The sequence below is a fragment of the Anopheles moucheti genome, chromosome 3 (genome assembly GCF_943734755.1).
Source record: "Anopheles moucheti chromosome 3, idAnoMoucSN_F20_07, whole genome shotgun sequence".
Lineage (NCBI taxonomy): Eukaryota > Metazoa > Arthropoda > Insecta > Diptera > Culicidae > Anopheles > Anopheles moucheti.
The window spans coordinates 2,801,841-2,820,040 of NC_069141.1; the positions used below are offsets into that span (position 1 = coordinate 2,801,841).

At 45.2% G+C, this 18,200-nt stretch overlaps 2 protein-coding genes across 2 annotated transcripts in view; one reads left to right on the forward strand and one right to left on the reverse strand.

The window, feature by feature from the left end:
• The window catches only part of LOC128303300 (stress-activated protein kinase JNK), a 284,621-nt gene that overhangs the window by 228,607 nt on the left and 37,814 nt on the right, over positions 1-18,200 (reverse strand). The window lies entirely within an intron of this gene.
• LOC128303302 (protein MAK16 homolog) lies at positions 15,199-16,188 on the forward strand. Its single transcript, XM_053040216.1, has one exon. It carries the CDS (start codon positions 15,199-15,201, stop codon positions 16,186-16,188), a length of 990 nt encoding a protein of 329 aa, XP_052896176.1.

An 18,200-nucleotide genomic window follows, 5' to 3' on the forward strand; every position in this document is an offset into this window, starting at 1 on the left:
CGGATTGTGTGCGTAGGATGCCAATTTGCATAAATTTCTGACACATTTCATGGGCTCCCGTCTTTGCACTGCATACCTTCAGGCGGTATAGCGACATACTTTCAGTATTAACTGTGGCTCTACGCAGCGCACACAGAGCCCTGGCTGTAGTAAGCCAGCAACAGCAGCCTAACGACCTGATCCGAGCCGTGAAAGGATTACGGAACGTTATTTTAGCGTGCCAGCTCGCTAGTCTTTATTGGATCATCACATACGGTCCTCGGATAAAATGCCGCCGAACGCCAGCTAGAAAAGTCATCGCTCCACGCCCGCTTTTGGTCCGATTGCGTAAAATTTATTGGCCCGTTCAATCGAATCGGTTTGTGCGGCTAAAATGGATAGGCTTTTCCCGAAGCACCCAAACAAATCGGATCTCAAAACAACCGGGTGTGGAACACCGTAACCCATCACATTCGGAGACATTTTGATGTCTCGATATCGCGCCACCTACGCCACCACGTCGCTAGAGCCGAATCGTTTCCCGAAGTTTGCGTTTAGTGAAAAAATATGATATTTTTATGATCCTTCAGCAAAACCCACGGTTCATGGAGCCGTTGATGGTCCATTCTTCTGTACGCAGTGCGCTGATTGGAATCAATCAATCAAAAAATCCGGAACGTCATATCACCTTGTGACGACAGCCCCACTGCTCACGCCTGCCTCCGATAAAGGTAAAAATATTACTTCCGCACCGTAATGGCGTGTGCTGTAACGTGTTGCGTTCTGGCCGTTGTTTTTGTCCCTGGAGCGTGTACCTTATCACATGTGCAGAAAGGCACTTTTGCTTGTGTCGTTTGATGTTGAATTGTTGGATTTTATTTCGTTAGCTTCGAGGTTGTATCGCATCTTATTGGTGTCATAAATTGTGCCTTAGATGAGCCAGCCGGCCCGACGCTGGTTGGTTGGCAAACGGAAGAAAATGAAGGAAAATTGTATCAACTGTTACTTCCATCAGGAAATTGTTGTAACCGTGCAGTAAAAAGGTGCTTACTTGTAAGTTGCAGCGATTTTTCTTTCATGATTTGATGTAGAGCTCAGTTGAAGCGTGTTCCTGCGCATTTATTGTTGAGTTTGGGGGTAAATAATCTTCGAAAAATAGTTAAAGCATGAAAACGCCTGTGTATATGCAAAATGCGTTACAAAACTAAGCTTTATTGCAGAATGCTGTAATCGTGTTTTGCTAAAACAACGCATTATGAAACAACTGTTGCGTGTATAGTGTCCCCCATTCATTTCCCAATAAATATTCTCAACTCGCCAATTTTAAAACCAACCCACATGCCAAAGGGAGTGCAGTTTTTACACCCAAATGCAATTGGTGCCACAAAATCCACAATCGGAAAATCGCTTACACTACCCAGGTTGTTCCCATCCCTACCATCCCCGGCGTCTGTCGTAACACTAAAACCGAAAGGAAAACAAACAACTTCGATTTGGACGCCGCATTTCACACTGATCCCTCTTCCCTCGTGCTACAGTTTTTTGTTACTTTTGCGTACACATCTCCAATTCCCCTGTGACCAGAAGGAACACTCCCGCACGGAACGTTCACGTTCGATTTACGTTCCATTTTTTTTTGCCAACCATTTTCTTCCTTTGCGGGCGTGTTTTTATCCACCCTTATCACCCGGAGGGCTGTAAATTTTAATCGAGGAAAAACGAAACCATTCCATTCGTTTCGGAACATAAACCTGAAAATTCGAAAATAGGGGAAAGAACGCATCCAGCACTGTTTCAGACTCATACATTCTCAACCCATCCCTTCCGGCCCCGAGCTGCGGGTCCCTTCGAATGGAAACCCATCCCCACCACGTTCGGGTTCGGGTTTAAGGATTATTGAGCGCCGCAACTAACCCACGAGACACGACCAGTGGGTGGGTATGCTTTCGGGTGGAATTGGAAACCGATTTTCCTGGACACAAAGTAGCTAAAATAAATAAAAACTTCTCACCTTTCCGTGTGGTCCCGCTCCCTGCCCTCCTTTGCCCAACTCCATACCGCGATCCATCGTAAATCTTGTGCTACCTCGCTTCGGGGGAGGCAAAGGAAAGCGAGCGGCCAAGCCCAACCTGAAACCAAACCTGAGGTTCGCCGAGACCAGAGGATAGAAAAAAAACAGTTCCCCAAAAACAAGTCTCCCAAACAAACCCGGTAACTCCAGGTGCGGTACCGAAAGGTTTCAAAGTCAGTGCGCCGCAGGAGCAGGGATGGAATAAAAGCTGCGCGAGGTAAAAATTATTTTAATCTATCTTCGAGGCAGATTAGGTGTCAGGGGAAATATTTATCACTACCATTAAAATGGGATACTTTTAACGGCGTGGAAGGAGAAGTTCCTATAGTGTTCCTTTTGCTTTCTCGTTAGCTGTATGGGCAACAGTTTTTCTGTTTTGCCTGTGTGTCCTGTTGCATTTTCAAACGAATTCGATCAATAAACGCCGTACCGGTGTAAATAGTACGAAAGGCATTTTAAAGCGTTTCCCTTCTTTTCGTCTATTTTCAGGTAAGTTTTGCCACACTGAATCAGCAGTCAACCTGGAACAATTATGCCAAAGCAGATGGATAAGTAACCACTTGAATTTGTGTTTCATAGATACACCGAGAAAGTCTAATTTCAGGGGACAATTTGAAGATTTATACTTTATACTAAAACAAAAACAAATTATTTTCTTCTATTATGCACACTACACGTTCTGGAATATGCTGTAACGTTTACACATTTCCAAATCAATTGATAGCTCTGGGGTTTATTAATCCTGAAATGCATTCGATGTGCCTACCTTTAGGCGCAAATAATTATTTCGAATTTGTACGATCACCTCTTTCACTGTACACTATATTTGTATGTTAGAGTTGTGCTCATTCAACTTTTGTAACAAAAAAAAACACCACTCTTACATAATGCCCGTGTTTTTCTCTAATATGATTCCACTAAAGCATTTAACCGACCAGAAAACAACTTACCCCCGTTTTTTATTGCATCTGTTTATTGCATTTATCTCCACTCTTGCCCTGTCCCAGTCTAAGGACATAAATGACTAAATCACGGAAAGAACGCAAAAAAAAGATTCAGCGCTACAACACCTCAATAAGGTCACCACCCCAAGTGCTTTTTACGACGACCAGGGTAACACCGAGAACAATCGCTGCCCTCTGTCGCACGTTTACGATTTAATTAAATTCACTCAAATCATTGCTCGGTCGTAGCACGGGGTGGTTACCACAATACGACACCTTCCCTGCTTTCCGATACGACTCGCATAAACTCCCTCCCGGGGCCAATAAAATTCGTTTCGATTTCTTGCGGGATTGTGATGCATCATAAACCACCGCGCGGAGAGCGAGATCGTTCCAAGGTGCGACACATTTTCGGCCACTTCCAATGGCTTACCGGGAGACATTTAACGGCCAAATGGTACTGCCCTCGGCCTCGGCATTGCGCATTTGTTTTAAGCTACCCTCCCTACCGCAGCTCAGCTGTTGCAACTTCGGTCCAGTGTGGAGATCATGGTAGGCTTTGCGTGAAGTATCACAGCTTTATGCTTCGCTGAGTATTATGCGCTGGGTTTTAGGGTTCATGATGTTCTAATGGTTGGAATTGAGTGATAGCATGGGGCGGTGCATTGTTAAGCATTTCAGACGATATAAATTCACTCCGATAACGAGTGATAAACAGCAGCACGGGAACGGATGGAAACAATCAATGGGGAAGAACGTGATTTGCAAATGTCGAAAATCAATTTTCTCCCAAACTGAGTTTTCCCGCTGAATGTTGCGGGTTCTTGCTTTCAATCCTTATCCGCTTCGCACACCGAAGTACAATAAAAGACCAGTATACTCTCACCCAACTCTTTCAGGCGTCAGGCGAAAAAAAACACATTATGAGATCCGACTGGCACCTTCACTAGATACACACACCAAACTGGCGGTGCGACTGGCGCCAGTAGAAGCCGTGAAAGTTTTCATTTTAAACACGCGATAAAATTATGAAACTATAATCATAAACGGACGCCCAACGAACGCGGCTGGTTGGGTCCCTCGTTCCCTTTGTGTTGGCGTCACCCACCAACCACGGATATCCCCCTTTTCACGGCACTGCTGTCCCCAAATGGAAACACTTCGTACGGGTGCTACCCGGTTGGTGTATGACGACTGCGTCAAGCTGACGTTTTGTCGATATTAATTTTTAATTCAACTTTTTTACGACTACGTTGTTATTACTGGCACAAACTGGCTGCCATGACACTTTGGGGCCGAAGCCGCCGTAGCGGAAGCCGTTTGCCCGGCGTGTTTATTTGTGCTGCTCTGATCCACGTTTGTGTTTTGTGTGAAAGGATAACATCACTGCTTTAAAAGTGCGTTGCAATGTTGTAAGGATAAATGAAGTATAATTTTCTAACATTTTATTTCAATTGAGAATAAGACAATGAATATTACGAAAGATAGCGCATCATTTTAAACGATTGATTTAGTTATGAAATTTTAGGAACACATTTTTCAAACAATTATTTTACGTTAAACCACTCACAAGAACTAAGTGAAGCTTCCTCCGTACATACACTATCACAAAATCGAACAAAACAGCCGGCGAGGGGGTTGTTCATCAAACGTTGTCCAATCTCTATCAACTCTGCTTAGCGGCGGGAACACTTTTGGCATTTTTATTCCACACTTTTGAAATTCAATTTGGAGCGGCAAAGGCACGAACTCCGGAAGCTCGATTGCATGCGAATATGATTTGTATTTAAATTGATTTAGACGCCCCACTTAAAAACGAACTCTTCGCATATCATACCGACCGACCGGTAGAGCGGTGCTGGGTGAGAATTCGATTTGTGAAACCAGGTTTTGGAGCAATATTTTGCTAAGGGTGTGCATTGTGCCGCATGCTGATGTTTGCAATTGTTCGTCTGTGCATGAATATAAAGCATATGCTGGTGGTGGTTTTTGGGAGTTTATATTATCGGTTAGTTTATACCGCAACGTATTTGGAACGTTCATTTAGTTGATGATCGTGTTGTTGGTTGTACACTTAAATAGTACATACCATCAACCACTTTATTATCAGTTCTCGACGTCGAAATGAGCTTCCTTCACAAATAGCGCAGTCCTTTTTCACGTCCAAAAAGCACTATTCATGCTCTCACACGATCGCAACTTAAAGTTTTATGCTTCTTCGCACATAAACAGCACCGCTGCCCATTGCTCTTGTTTGTTCCGATGAAGTTGTTTTCCGTTCGTGCAAAGACGCATGTTCCAGCGCGAAAAAAGCGAACAACACCCCACCGGACACCGGAAACAACCCACACACACACACACACAAAGCCGCCGTTCCAGCTGTACGCGGGGGCAAAACATTAAAAGGGCACCATAGCGATGGTTTGGTAGTGGGCAAAAAAAAATGATCAACCGAACAACAGCGGAGAACCTTCAGGGGCCGAAAATGATGTTGCTGCTGTGAAAGTAAATAAAAGTTGGAAGTGCTTTATTAATTTCCTCTTTTCTCGCTCCGATCCGACCCGGCGAGCAAGGCGTTGGGGCAGGCTGAGGGACGAGTGAGCGGAGAAAGGACGATATCGTTCCGAAGATGATGTCCAACAGTTCCAATCGGTTTCCACCGATCAATACACAAACAACACATAACATCCGTTCGATGAAAATCCTTAAGAGTGAAGGACGACGACCACAGGCGCAGGCCCAGGCAGCTCCCCCCGGCAGACAGACGTTTACGATCGATCATTAAAGGAACTTTGTTGATTACGTTTATCAAAACATGTCGTTTAATATTCGATTTCCGCACGATAATAACGCTGTGTGGTGCTGCGAGCGAACCGACGTGGATGATGACGGTGATTATGATGGAAGCTGGAAGGTTGGGAAATTGTTTTGGGTGTAATGTGTTTCTTTGTTGGTCGTATGTTTCGTGCGAGCAGGATGGTTCTAGAATAGCCTCAAGTCACGTGGCAAATCAAGAGTGGAGCTATCGGTGGATAGAGTGAACGTTCCATACGAGAAAGAAATGTGTTTTATGGTGTGGTACGCATGAGAAGAAAGACCGTAAGTTTAAAGCTGTGTTAACAAGGTGATTTTGTCTTGCTTTTAGACATTTTACTGTATTTTGTAATGCAGATTGCATACTTTGAGGCAAAAATTGTCAACAAGTGAAGTATAAACTGCCCTTTAATGGTTTTTTTGTTGCATAATTTACCAAGTTGGTATGAAATCACGCGTAATAAATTATGTTTTCTATAACTTAATGAGCTTTTTGTAAGTTCATACATTATTCTAATATTCTCACTGCATAATCGAAAGGAAGCTCAATCACAGGAAAGTTCACTATCGATTAGAGATGCTGATGAATATGGTGACGATGGTTCACGGAGCGTAACAGCATTACCGCACAAAACCATCATCTCGACCATTACGGTACAACGAGGATCCAGTACCTCTTGGGCGAAATTGATCCGTGCCATAATATCCTGCTGACCAAATACTGATCCAGCCTCCAACACTAGCTTTAGCCCGAGCGGCACTGTGTCCCATACTTTGAAACCCAAAATGAGCATACTGGTCTAGTTCTTGATTCGATTCCATGACCACAGAACGGTTCAGACCAAGTTCATTGCGGTGTTTTCCTTTCATTGAAAACGGCCACCGTCCGGTGCTCGATGCGCTGTACATCGGAAATATCTCATGCAACATTTATTTGATTAGATTTCGAACGGTACCCAAAATTCATGTTTTCACATCGATGGTCCCGGAGACCTTTTTTTTTTTGGTGGGATGACAGTTTACGAAGGAATTCTAGAATGCTTCTTGAGCTGGCTTGTGTGCTTCTGTCAGTGACAGCACGGTCCGCAGCATCCTTGGACGATGACGAGTGACCCGAGAGTACACTGTGGGCTTGATTGCCCAACCATGGCCATTTAACGAAACCGGTGGCTCAATGGCAGAAAATAGGCTTCCGGAAATAGCGTGAAAGAGATATATGCACAGTGAGAAATATGGGAAGAAAGGTAGAGCGAGAACGAGAGAGAGATAGCAAGGCTGCAGTTCGGATGGAAGTTTCAACTGTTCGTCATCACCATATTCTCTACCGGCTGGTGGTGTTATTTTGATTGGCTTTGCAAATCTGGACGCAACCCAAAAATCCAAGAACCGCCAGGTTCGGTTCTTGAGTGGAGTGGTTGACCAACGTGCCGTTTTGTTGGTCGTTGGTGCCAACTGATTCGATGCCGATTTATTCAAACAGCCAACCATCCCCCAAAAAACCTCAACATTCCTCAAACTTTCTCGCTCGAGTTTGGTGAGTGTTTGGGTCGCCGGTGTGTGTCTAACTTGCGTATGCAGCGAAGAGAAACTCATGATGTCCCCAAAATGAAAGCATCCTTCGCTTTGGCACCTCCTAGAGTGGTTCACATGGAGAGTTCATTGAAATCTCGGAGGCATCATCAGACTTTTGGATGAAATTTTGTCAGAGTCAGAGACTTGCACAGCAGGAGATTATTTTAGAATCATTCTTATCCCCTCGGTGTCACTCTGGTGTTAAGTACGTTGTGATAAAGCCATGCATGTTTAAAACCCAAGAATTCCCACTGTAGGACATTCTGTAGTAGCTGCAAATGAATTGCACAAACATTGCACACTTAACGTTTCGGTCTTTTCAATAATCAAAGCATAAGGAATGCGGAATGTTATTCGACACAATTGGCTAAATCGTTGGGAACAACTTTCTAGACGTGGCTACGACAAGACACGATCCGATAACCTAAACAAAGCTTTGACTTGAAAATGAGCGAAAGATTGCTCTGCCATTACCTTAGTCATAATCTGCCGGTTCTGTTGTGTGCTCCCATTCCCATTCCCCTCTTCGCCGCTTTTCCCAAACAAACATCAACACTTCTTTCGACTCTTGGGAAATGAGCTCCCAGTGGGGACGGTGCTATTCAGCTTCTATTAGGCTGATTGAACGATGCCACTACCCTGTATGGGGACCCTGTCTGTGTGGTTCCTTTAAAACTCCTCAAAATTGATACAGGTCGCCGAACGAAGCAATCGAGTGTCTAGTGTTTGAATTTACCGAGACTTCGAAGTGTACCGTCCGGACACTCCGAAATAGCTCCGAGTGGATGATGATGTGCTGCTTGCCGAAAAAAAAACAATGCGGTTTTACGTCGACAAAATACATTGTCCTGCAAGGTTTGATCAAGTCTGGTGCTATTATTTCCAGACTCCCAGGACATTGGATGATGACTATGATGCTGATGATGATGCCGAAGTTGATGAGTACCCGTTGACGTTATGTTTTCGGTGAACCCGTCCAGGATGGGTTCATTTTCGGCATAAAGGCACAACAGGCATACCCGGGGGCCGCAAAACAACCCGACACAAAACCTCGGTGGTCCGACTCATCGATGCATTTAATTAGATGAATGCCTGCTCCATCCATAATTGGATTACTCAAGATTTACGAACGAACAACCACGAGCGAGACCAGGGTAATGGAAGATCATTGGATTCGCTTCGCACAAAATCCAAGAGCGCCGAAAGAGTTGAGTGTGTGTGTATGTGAGGTTCGGGGCCAGGGACTCCGGACGTAGAGCTGCCTTTGCTCAACACGATAGAAGCAAACCAAACGGCCTCTTTTTCGGATTAAGTTGTACCACTTATCCAGCTACGGAATTTTTGGGTGCAACTAGCGTTCGTGTCCACTGGCCGATACGAAACAAACAAGATCCTGTACGTTCCTTCTACCCTGCCCAGCATTCGCTTTCGAGGTAAATGGCCATGTAATTTTAAAAGGTATTAAGAACCGGATCCCTCTGTTCGGTTCAACATCGTTCGCTTTGTCGTCTGTACTCGCCGTCGTACGAAAGGGAAAGCGAGCCCCATTCTGAGGGGCCAGGGGCGTGTAAAGTGAAAATTGGAGAAACAGTCGCCCACACCCGGGCCGATTTGCTGTCGTCGAGTGGATTTGCTTGTACGGGTTCCCACTGGATCGTCAGGTAGGCTGCTCCTAGCCGGCATAAAGAACCATCCGGTCGCTGGATGAAGTAACGCCACTGCTAAAAGTTTTCCGAGGCGACGCCGTAATTAATGTTTCACTTCACGAAATGTTGGTGTGCAAATCGGTTCTCTCCGGTCTCCGGTATGAAGTTGTCAACTGGTTCGAGCGAAATGGGAATCCCAAGTTAAGGACGAAGCGAATGGGTTGACACCTACGGTGAGGGCTGGATGCAGTGGCATTTCCAAACGCTTCCTACACATCCCATCGTATCCCGGCGTCTAATAAAATAATCATTAAATTTTATTTCATCATCGTCTATTTAAATACCGTGCTGCCTTGTCAACTTGCAGCTACGGCACTGTGCTTACATGGTAAAGCGATGCAGCAGTGTCGGTGCAGCTTCCGGCGATGGGAGAAGCGATGTATGTTGCTGTTTCCGCAAAATGTAATCACAAACAGTTTGGCTAAGTGGTGTATGCTTGCCTGCTTCCCCGTGGCTAGGCAGCTTAAGCATATGAAAGGAGTTTTGCTGCCAGTGGCATTCATATTTGTGACACTTCTCAACTACATTTTCCTTCTGCAGAAGTGCTTCGTGAGATGGGCAGCCTTCTTGAAGCATCATGTCAGGTAGATGTGTTGAAGCACAGCAATTGATTGCTTGAGACGGCATTCAGCCATCGGAAATGTTAGAATTTCTCTCGAAAGAATTCAATCAAGGAATTGATTTTATCGGCACGTTGTTTGTTTTGTGTAACATGCTGGTGTGTGCATGTAAAAACATGAAATTCATATCCGTTTTGACAACCTTCGACCAACCTTCATCTCGCCCGACCGGAACGGAACGACACGTTCCGTCAGTCAAAAGCAAAACAATTCGTGTGTCTTCTTTTTTCCGTGCCTCACAACATCAAAAATCCCCCACAGACCAAAAATCAAATTTGAAAGCCGCTGTACGATTGCGAAGGGGTGGAATTCACCCTCCCAGGGTGCAGAAGATAGAGTCGGTCGAGCCATTGAACCGGAAGCCGGAAACGAATTCCGACACGCGCTACCTGCACCAAACCCCTCACACCCATTTGTCCCATCATCCGATGCGATGGGACACTCGATTGAATCAATCACTATCCGTTTTCCGCCTGGCATGAATTGATTTTCCATTGGGGCTAACGCGGAGGGGGAAAATCTTTCTTGCGCTTGCGAATCTCCCGATACGGTCTACTACGGTTCTGTTTTTGCCGGCAACACGACGGGTGGCTTCAACGTTTCAATTGAAGTTCTAATGCTCCCGTCACGATCAGGTGCATATCCGGATATTGCAGTTCCTTGCCGATGGAGCACACCCGGGCGAGAATGCAATAAGGCAGAAAATGTTGACCTGACACTTGCACATTCCTATCAGGCTATTCCGTTAGTCTGGACCATTTGCGAAGGATTCGAACTCGATCGGTGAATGGAAAATCGTTCATTATTTCTTCCACGATACTCCCCCCAACCCGACGATTAAACCCTTAGCGCCATAAAAAGGCACAAGAAACGCAACGCACCAGACGAAAGCACACATCGTTACAAACCCCCTGAAAGGGGATACTCTGATCCCTGACCATCCACACAAAGCGGAAAAGAAGGGACAGAAGAAGATGAAATTGATGTATCTGTTTACTTTCCGTGGCACAAATTGGTTTCATAAACATAATCGAGTGGGAAAATAAATTTCCATCGGATTCCGGGTGCCACCCGGGTTGTGAGCAGCCTGCGGAATGTTCTTCCGGACCCGTGGAAGGACGATGGGGGTGTCTCTCGGATCTCGTTATGACTATTATTTTTCACGCACGCCTAACCTGCCTGCGACAGCGAAACGGGGCGGTGTTGTAGGTGATAAGTGACACGAATCGGGTGATAAAAAGTAATGTTTATGCCTCCACTCTGCCGTTCTGCTAATGGAGGATTTTCGGTTGCAGATGATCCACCTCAGCCCTTCGGAACTGATCTGTTTTTGGGGATGGCTTGCGCAATCGGGAAATATGATATTTTAAGCAGCCATTTTCCGAAGCCATGTCAGTGGTTTGGTGGGGAGTTGGGTTGTTTTTTTTTTTTCTCGGTGTGTGTTCGTTCCGTAGCGTTATTTCGCAGATTGAGTGAACGTCTTGTGGAAATTTGGGGAAGGTTCTTCATCAGGCGCAAGTAACGTGAGCGCAGCACCAATAATGTGCGACACCTTGATGGGTTTTTTGATATCCTTAACCTTTCTTGCGTCCCACGTGCTGGATACCACAGTTCCAATTTCCGAGCGCACCTTTTAGCTTGCATTCGTACGGATATGCCTGCCGAATGATAAACCGTCAGCGTGTTACAGGTGTTGAGGTTTGGATGTTGTTTTCCGGAGGTTAAAGCAAAACATGTTTATGGACTTTTTGTGGAGCCTTTTCCGTTTGCCTGGGGTGCGTAACGTAAGCTAGTCGATCGAGGTTTAGGTAAATGTTATGACGTGATTGCAGTGTCATATTCACGTGCTGGGTGTTTGATTGATTTGATCTCTATACCGTAGAGTATAAGGCCGTTAGCTAAACCTTTTCTAAATCTAAATTTTCAATTCGTACTGACATTAGGGATAAATTACCGATGCTCGGTAACACACTCAAAGCTGCACAACTCGCTGTGGTTGTAATAATTTCCCAAAACCCATTAGTATTTAAAGTTTTAAAATGAATTTCAGAGAGTTGGAAACCCTACTCGCTTGAATTTTTAACTAACCTTTTCTCGAAACAGTAAAACCGAGCTGCTCCTTTGAAGTTGTTTCAGATATGCAGCACGTGCTGTTTGCAATTAAAGACCATTACGGTATGGAGTTTCATCCCAACATTCTCTTCATTCTTCAAACGGGTTTTTTTTTTAGAAACTTCCATTATTTCCATTCGCCGAAGCTAGCTAAATTGATTTCCGCGAATGCTTCCATACATCCCTCGGCCGTGTGGATCTGGTGGAAAAGAAATCTAAGCGATCCACGAATCCTTGAAGCCTGCCGATGGCAGCTCCTAGAAGCACGCTAAGCCAAACAGCAAACGTTGCATAAACTTACATTTTTCCTCCCTACAATTGCCACGTGTAAGTGTCGTGGAACAGCGAGGCGAACGTCACCCAACCCGAAAGGTTCCCAGTTTCGGGTGACTTTCTAATCGCTTTTCCAACACCCCTCGCTTGTGTCAGTTTTTCATCTTGCCCCCCGCATTCTACAACTCATCCTGAGTTCTGTCTCGCTTTTTCAACCTCTCTCTCTTTCTTTCTCTTTCTTTGCCCAGTACACTTAGGGCATTTGCGCTCCCTTTTCGCTGTAGCGCGCAAAGTGTCGTTTTCTCAAGAGTCATGATAAAAGTAAGTTAACGAGATAAGAACGACCGATGCCGGCAAGCGATGCAAACAAACAACCGGCGACAAGCAGCCGGCCTGCCGTGCACACGGGGGATTATTTAAGCGTAAGGGCGGTCCTCACCATCAGGGCTCGTACTTGGGGTGGGCAGGAACAGTGCCAAGAAAAACATATTAATCCGATCTCGTTGAAAGTTTGCGAGGCCTCTGCGCTGCGAGACCCGGGGACCCACAACGGTTTTGTGTCAGGCTCTGGCACAAAACGGTGCTGCTTGCGCGGCCCGGACTCGGGAAAAACTTGCACTGGTGGTGGAGGGTGAAAAAACACCCATTTCCATCATGCCATGTGCTCGGTTTGATACTGTGCTTGATTTTGCTGGTTCGCGGTTACCGACACACAGTCGCGCTGTTTAATTACAAGCCAAAGATGGCAGGGAACGTTGTGGATGTGGAGTTTTTTTTCTGTGTTTCTTCATTTCTCAAATGCCACAGTGAAAGATTTTACATAAACAGCTAAACAAAAACAGCACCAGACGCTTGTCGGCCGCATAAATCAACCGGGCGTGCTAAATCAGCAACCACTTGTCAGGGCCGGGACGTTTTTAAATTATGCCGCATGCCAAGCTTCAGCAAACAACGCGTTTCGCTTTGTTTCTCGTTTGGTTGTTAATGCTTTAAGCGGCATCTTTCTCCGCGCTGGTTTTACTGGAGCTCCACCATCCTCACACATACGGAGCAGCGGAGGCAAAACTTTAGATTAGACATTAATCCCCAGCCCATCCTGCACAACCCACTTAGAAGAGCGGCGAAAAGAAAACACCAGACTAAACAAAGGAAAAAGGGGGGTAAAACTTTACCACCTTCATGTGTGGAAAAGCGTTGCTGTTTTGACGTATAAAAATGAATCCCTTCCAGGCAGGGTTGAAGGCCAGGGTTAGGCGAAAAGAAAATCGTGAATTGCACGTTCGTTCGCTAATTGGGAACTAATTGGCTGTGTCAGCGTCTCGAATCGGAGCGTTTTGGGGAAGAAAAGTTTTGCTCCCGTTTAATCTCGCTGGAAACCTAGGTTCGACGCAAGATGCCGAACTATTCGAGCCAGGAATAAAGGAAAAGAAAATGGATGTTTGGTAAGTAGGAAATAACCTATCATTTAGTACGGACCGTGCCGCTTAGCACGCGTGTGATATGTGTGTTGATACGTTAAGTATTGAATAATAGGCAATTACGATCGTTTGCTGGAATGAATTGCAATAATAAAATCGGAAGCGCGGTAAAAAGTAAATAAATTGAAAAATGAGATGACTTTCCCTGTAAAATGCTTTAAATGCTACAGATTGCATAGTTTTAGGCGTTTTTGAGCTTTATATTTTTAAAACGATTTTGCTAACATTTTTTTTACTTTATTTTTGTCTAATATGATGCTTTAACATTTTTTTATGTAGTGCGTTTTTTCTTGAAAATCATTCTAATTAGCACCATTCTGACCCTAATAAAGGCATCCCAACATCGCACGTCGATCAATGATGATGCTATTAGCACGAACAACATTCTTTCTTCCGTTTCGTGCAAACTTTTCCCCACCAAAGGCAACCCGGAAACGGAAGTGAAAGATTGCCAAAAATGAGAAAATTATAATTTTCATCATAATTAATTCTCATCCTTCTTTGTTCTTGTTCTTACCGAACCCATCTGTTCTTGCTTCTTGCCATATCCGGCTAAAATGTGGAGAATTAAAATCTGCACCGATTTGTTGCACTGTTTGGCATTCCACCCACACTCACACTCTCCCATTTTACCCAGGCCACAGTGACCAACATTCCCTGCGCATTACGATTCCATCAAAACCCCGACCCAGAACATTACAACTTTCGCTGCGTATTTAATGTACGGCTAAAGGATACAGAAATTCTGGGTTCCGTTCTGGCGCTGGTTTCCGGATTATTTCGGTTGCGGCCCAACCAGCTGGCCAAACAAAAACACCCACAAAACACCCGGCAATACCTTGGGTTTGCCAAAGAAATTGCTCCTAAAATATGCCTTAACCTTCAGACCGCGTTGGGACCAAACTTCAAATCTACATCTCATCTTCAGGCTGTTTGTTGTTTCCTTGTCGTTATTCGCGTTCTTTCAGGCGTTTCCGGTACCGCACTCTTGCGCCGGCAAGATCCGGTTCCTAGATATTTAGAGCTGCGGAAAAGCAACTAGTTGATGAATTTTTATGCGTTGTGATAATTAATTATTATGGAGCTTGACCACAATTTCGGCCATGGTCCAAGTTAAGTAAAACTACAGTGGAACGCCGATCCGTGCATATCGCGGCTCGATGCTTGCCGGATAACACGACAACACGGATAATAGGCACTGCTACATTTTGGGGCAATTTTTAGTGCATATGCAGGCTATGATCTAGCTTTCTATAAGTGTATAACTTATTTTTACTTTGTGTTTTATTGTTACAAAGTGAAATTATAGCTGATTCTTTCAGAATTTCTGCATATTCTGTTTTATACAACGGGTTGATATACAATATATCCTTTCATTGCCTTTGCAACTGTCATTTTCGAGCAGCACGGATAATCGGAAACCCGGTTAAATGTCACCCGGATAATCGGCGCTCCACCGTACTGCGCTCTCGTCTGGCGTCAGATGGTTACAACCGATAAACACGTGGTGCACGCAAACGTCGTCGCGTGCTTTTGAAGTTATTTCTTTAAAAAAGAGTGTTCGTTTACAACAAGTTACAAAAACGACGTACCAATCATTCCGGGAAATAAAATCAATCAACCATCAGCATGCAGCAGGATGAGGTCGCCTGGAACATCATCAGCAAACAGTTCTGCTCGTTCCAGGTAAAGACACAGACGCAAAACTTTTGTCGAAATGAGTACAACCTGAGCGGGTTTTGTTCGCGGCGGTCCTGTCCGATCGCTAACAGTCAGTACGCAACAGTGCGGGAGGAGAAAGGAATCATCTATCTCTTCATGAAGACGGCCGAACGGAATGCGTTTCCGTCCAACCACTGGGAAAAAGTGAAGCTGTCCCGCAACTTCGACAAGGCGGTGTACCAGATCAAGGAGAATCTGCTGTACTGGGACCGTTGGGTGCAGAACAAATGCAAGCAGCGGTTCGTGAAGATCACCCAGTACCTGTTACGGATGCGAAAATTGAAGCTGCGCCGACAGAAGATGCTGGTACCGTTGGCGACGAAGGTCGAGCGGCGGGAACGGCGTCGGGAGGAGAAAGCCCTGGTTGCAGCCCGTATCGACAATGCTATCCAGAAGGAACTGATGGAGCGGTTAAAGATGGGCATGTACGAGGACATCTATAACTTCCCGCAAACGGCGTTCGATCGTGCACTGGATGCGGAAGAGGTCGACGAAGCGGAAGAGATGGACGAAATGGAGCGCGAATTGGAGGATGAAGAGAAATGTCGGGAGCAGGAGAAGGTGTGGCACGTGAGCGAAGATTTACGGCGCGAACTGGAGATGGTGGACGGGTTTATCGAGGCCAATACGGAAGAGGATCTAGATTCGGATGCGGAGAGCGAGTCGGGCGCGAAGGAACGCGTCGAGTTGGACACTGACTTTGTATTGGACATGGAGGACTATGTGCCGAACGTGTCCCTGCGGCCACCGAAATCTGACAACGAGGAAATTGCACCTGTGAAACCTGTAGATGCACGGTCGACGAAGAAGAAATCGCGGAAGATCCACAAACCCAGGGTCGAGTTTGAGTATGAAGTGGAAGCTGAAGCACCGGTGGGGCGCTCCGTACATCAGTGAGGTACATCAGTTGTTAGTCGACTTATCCTTTATTGTTGGAATGGAACAACGTGCTTTACTTTTTCCCTTCAAATGCAACAGCTTTGATAATTGTTGTTCGGTTTTTGTTCAACGATTAAACAACCACTTGTACAAAGGCCCTGACAAAGTCGCTTTCCGGAAGATTGAACGATAGTGTATGTTTGAAGCAGTTTTCAACAATAAAAGTTGACGAATGTTATTAAACCTACAAGTAGTTACTGTCGTACGCGCACCGGGTATGAATAATGCATTATTTCTTTAATCCCGTATGGCATACACGTACCAGTTCGTTTCTTTAGTGAACCATTTTCAATTTGTTCATTGGTACGTATATTCATGTGACGGGCAACGTTAAATCGCACAATGTGATGGAAGGGAGCGTTTGTTGCTCGCTTCCCAAAAACAAAACTGCCACAGCGAAGAACGCAGTTAAACGAAACAAAATGGATGATCTGCCATTAGTCATTAACTGCAATTCGATCCAGGCCCAGGACAGTCGGGATGTTGCTGTTGTGAGCTTTCTGCCGGTCGCTTTTAAGAGGGACCAATCGTTTCTTTCATTTTCACCATCGGATGGGGCGAATTTCTTGCAAGTAATGTTGCGCTATCCTACTGCCTGTGCGGACGAGCGGCGGCGCGAACGACCAGCATAAATCAAACGCAGCCATTTCCGCTTCACGGCTCAGCCTCCCAGCCAGATCGGCGTTCTAATTTTCTCGCAATATTGCCAAAGTGGGGAAAAAAATTATAGCAACAAAACCACCCCGAAAAACAGACCAACAAAACGCGCGGCCAGTTGTGCGTGAAAACTCTCCGAATGAAAAATCATCCAATAATCAATCAACCGCATACAATGGGCCCATTTCGGCGAGGCGTCCATTTTCCGGCAACTGTAGTCGATTTTGGAAGATTCTATTCTCACCATGATCTCCGGGCACCGGGTGCCATCTTACACGTTCTTGGGGTCTCTACTGCATCCCCAATCGATGGTGAGTTGAATGAACAAAATTGACAATTTTCCGTTTATCCGCCACAGAAGTTTGTCCTTTTCTCGCACAGTTTTTCCAGCCCGCATTATGCTTAACTTCTGGAGCGATAATTTCAATCACACTTTGCTTTTGTTTTGTCCCCCGGGACGATTTTCTGGCGTGCAAATGAAACAACTGACCCTGTTTTAAGCGTAAGGCGCGTTTGTTCCATTGCCGCTCTTAAGTGGATCAAGCAGTTTAGCGATCTTCCAGCAGCAGCTCGATTACTTGTGGCGCTACCGAGCAAAGCGAGTAGGTGCAAAGTGAACTCAAACCTCATTACTCATAGTCCACCACAGCGAGCCATTTTGGTGGTGTGCCACCGGAGAAGCAGAAACCATAAATCGACCGGAGCGACGGAACAGCTCCACAGTGGATCTTAGCGGAAGCACCGGTGAATGGTGGTGGAATTCATTTTTATCTTGTTATCAAGCAAATTGGAATGCGTATTTCTTTAAGCGCTTTCTTCACACCCGCCCTCGCCCACGAAATGAAAACCAACACCATTGTGTTGTCTTTTTTACCACGTTGCCACTCTTAAATGAAAACATTATCTGCAAATTGCGGTGAAATTGATATTAATTTTGCCAGGACAGGGCTGGGGCTGGGGCAACAACCAGCAAACCAAGGATGGTGGTTGTGCTTCTGGATGAATCGCTTCTGTGCTCCTGTGAACCCGGTGGGTGGGGAGATGTTTGGCCGTGGGACATTGAGCATTATGCTAATGTGTTTGCATAGAGGAATATTCCTAAAGCGAAAACACACACACACCCACCGGGGTAGGGGAGAAAACGTTGACAAAATTAAATAAATTTACTCTGTACTGCGACAGTTTGCTCAAGTCGGTAAGGAAAGATGGTTTAAGTAAAGAAAGTTTATTGTTTTTTTATCCATTAGGAATGACATTTATTGTTTTGTTTTTATCCAGAAACGGTTAAAGTTCGTGTTAAAAATAGATAATTC

What these genes read in the sequence shown, in the direction of transcription:
- LOC128303302 (XM_053040216.1), top strand. Translation starts at nt 15,199, where the DNA reads ATGCAGCAGGATGAGGTCGCCTGGAACATCATCAGCAAACAGTTCTGC.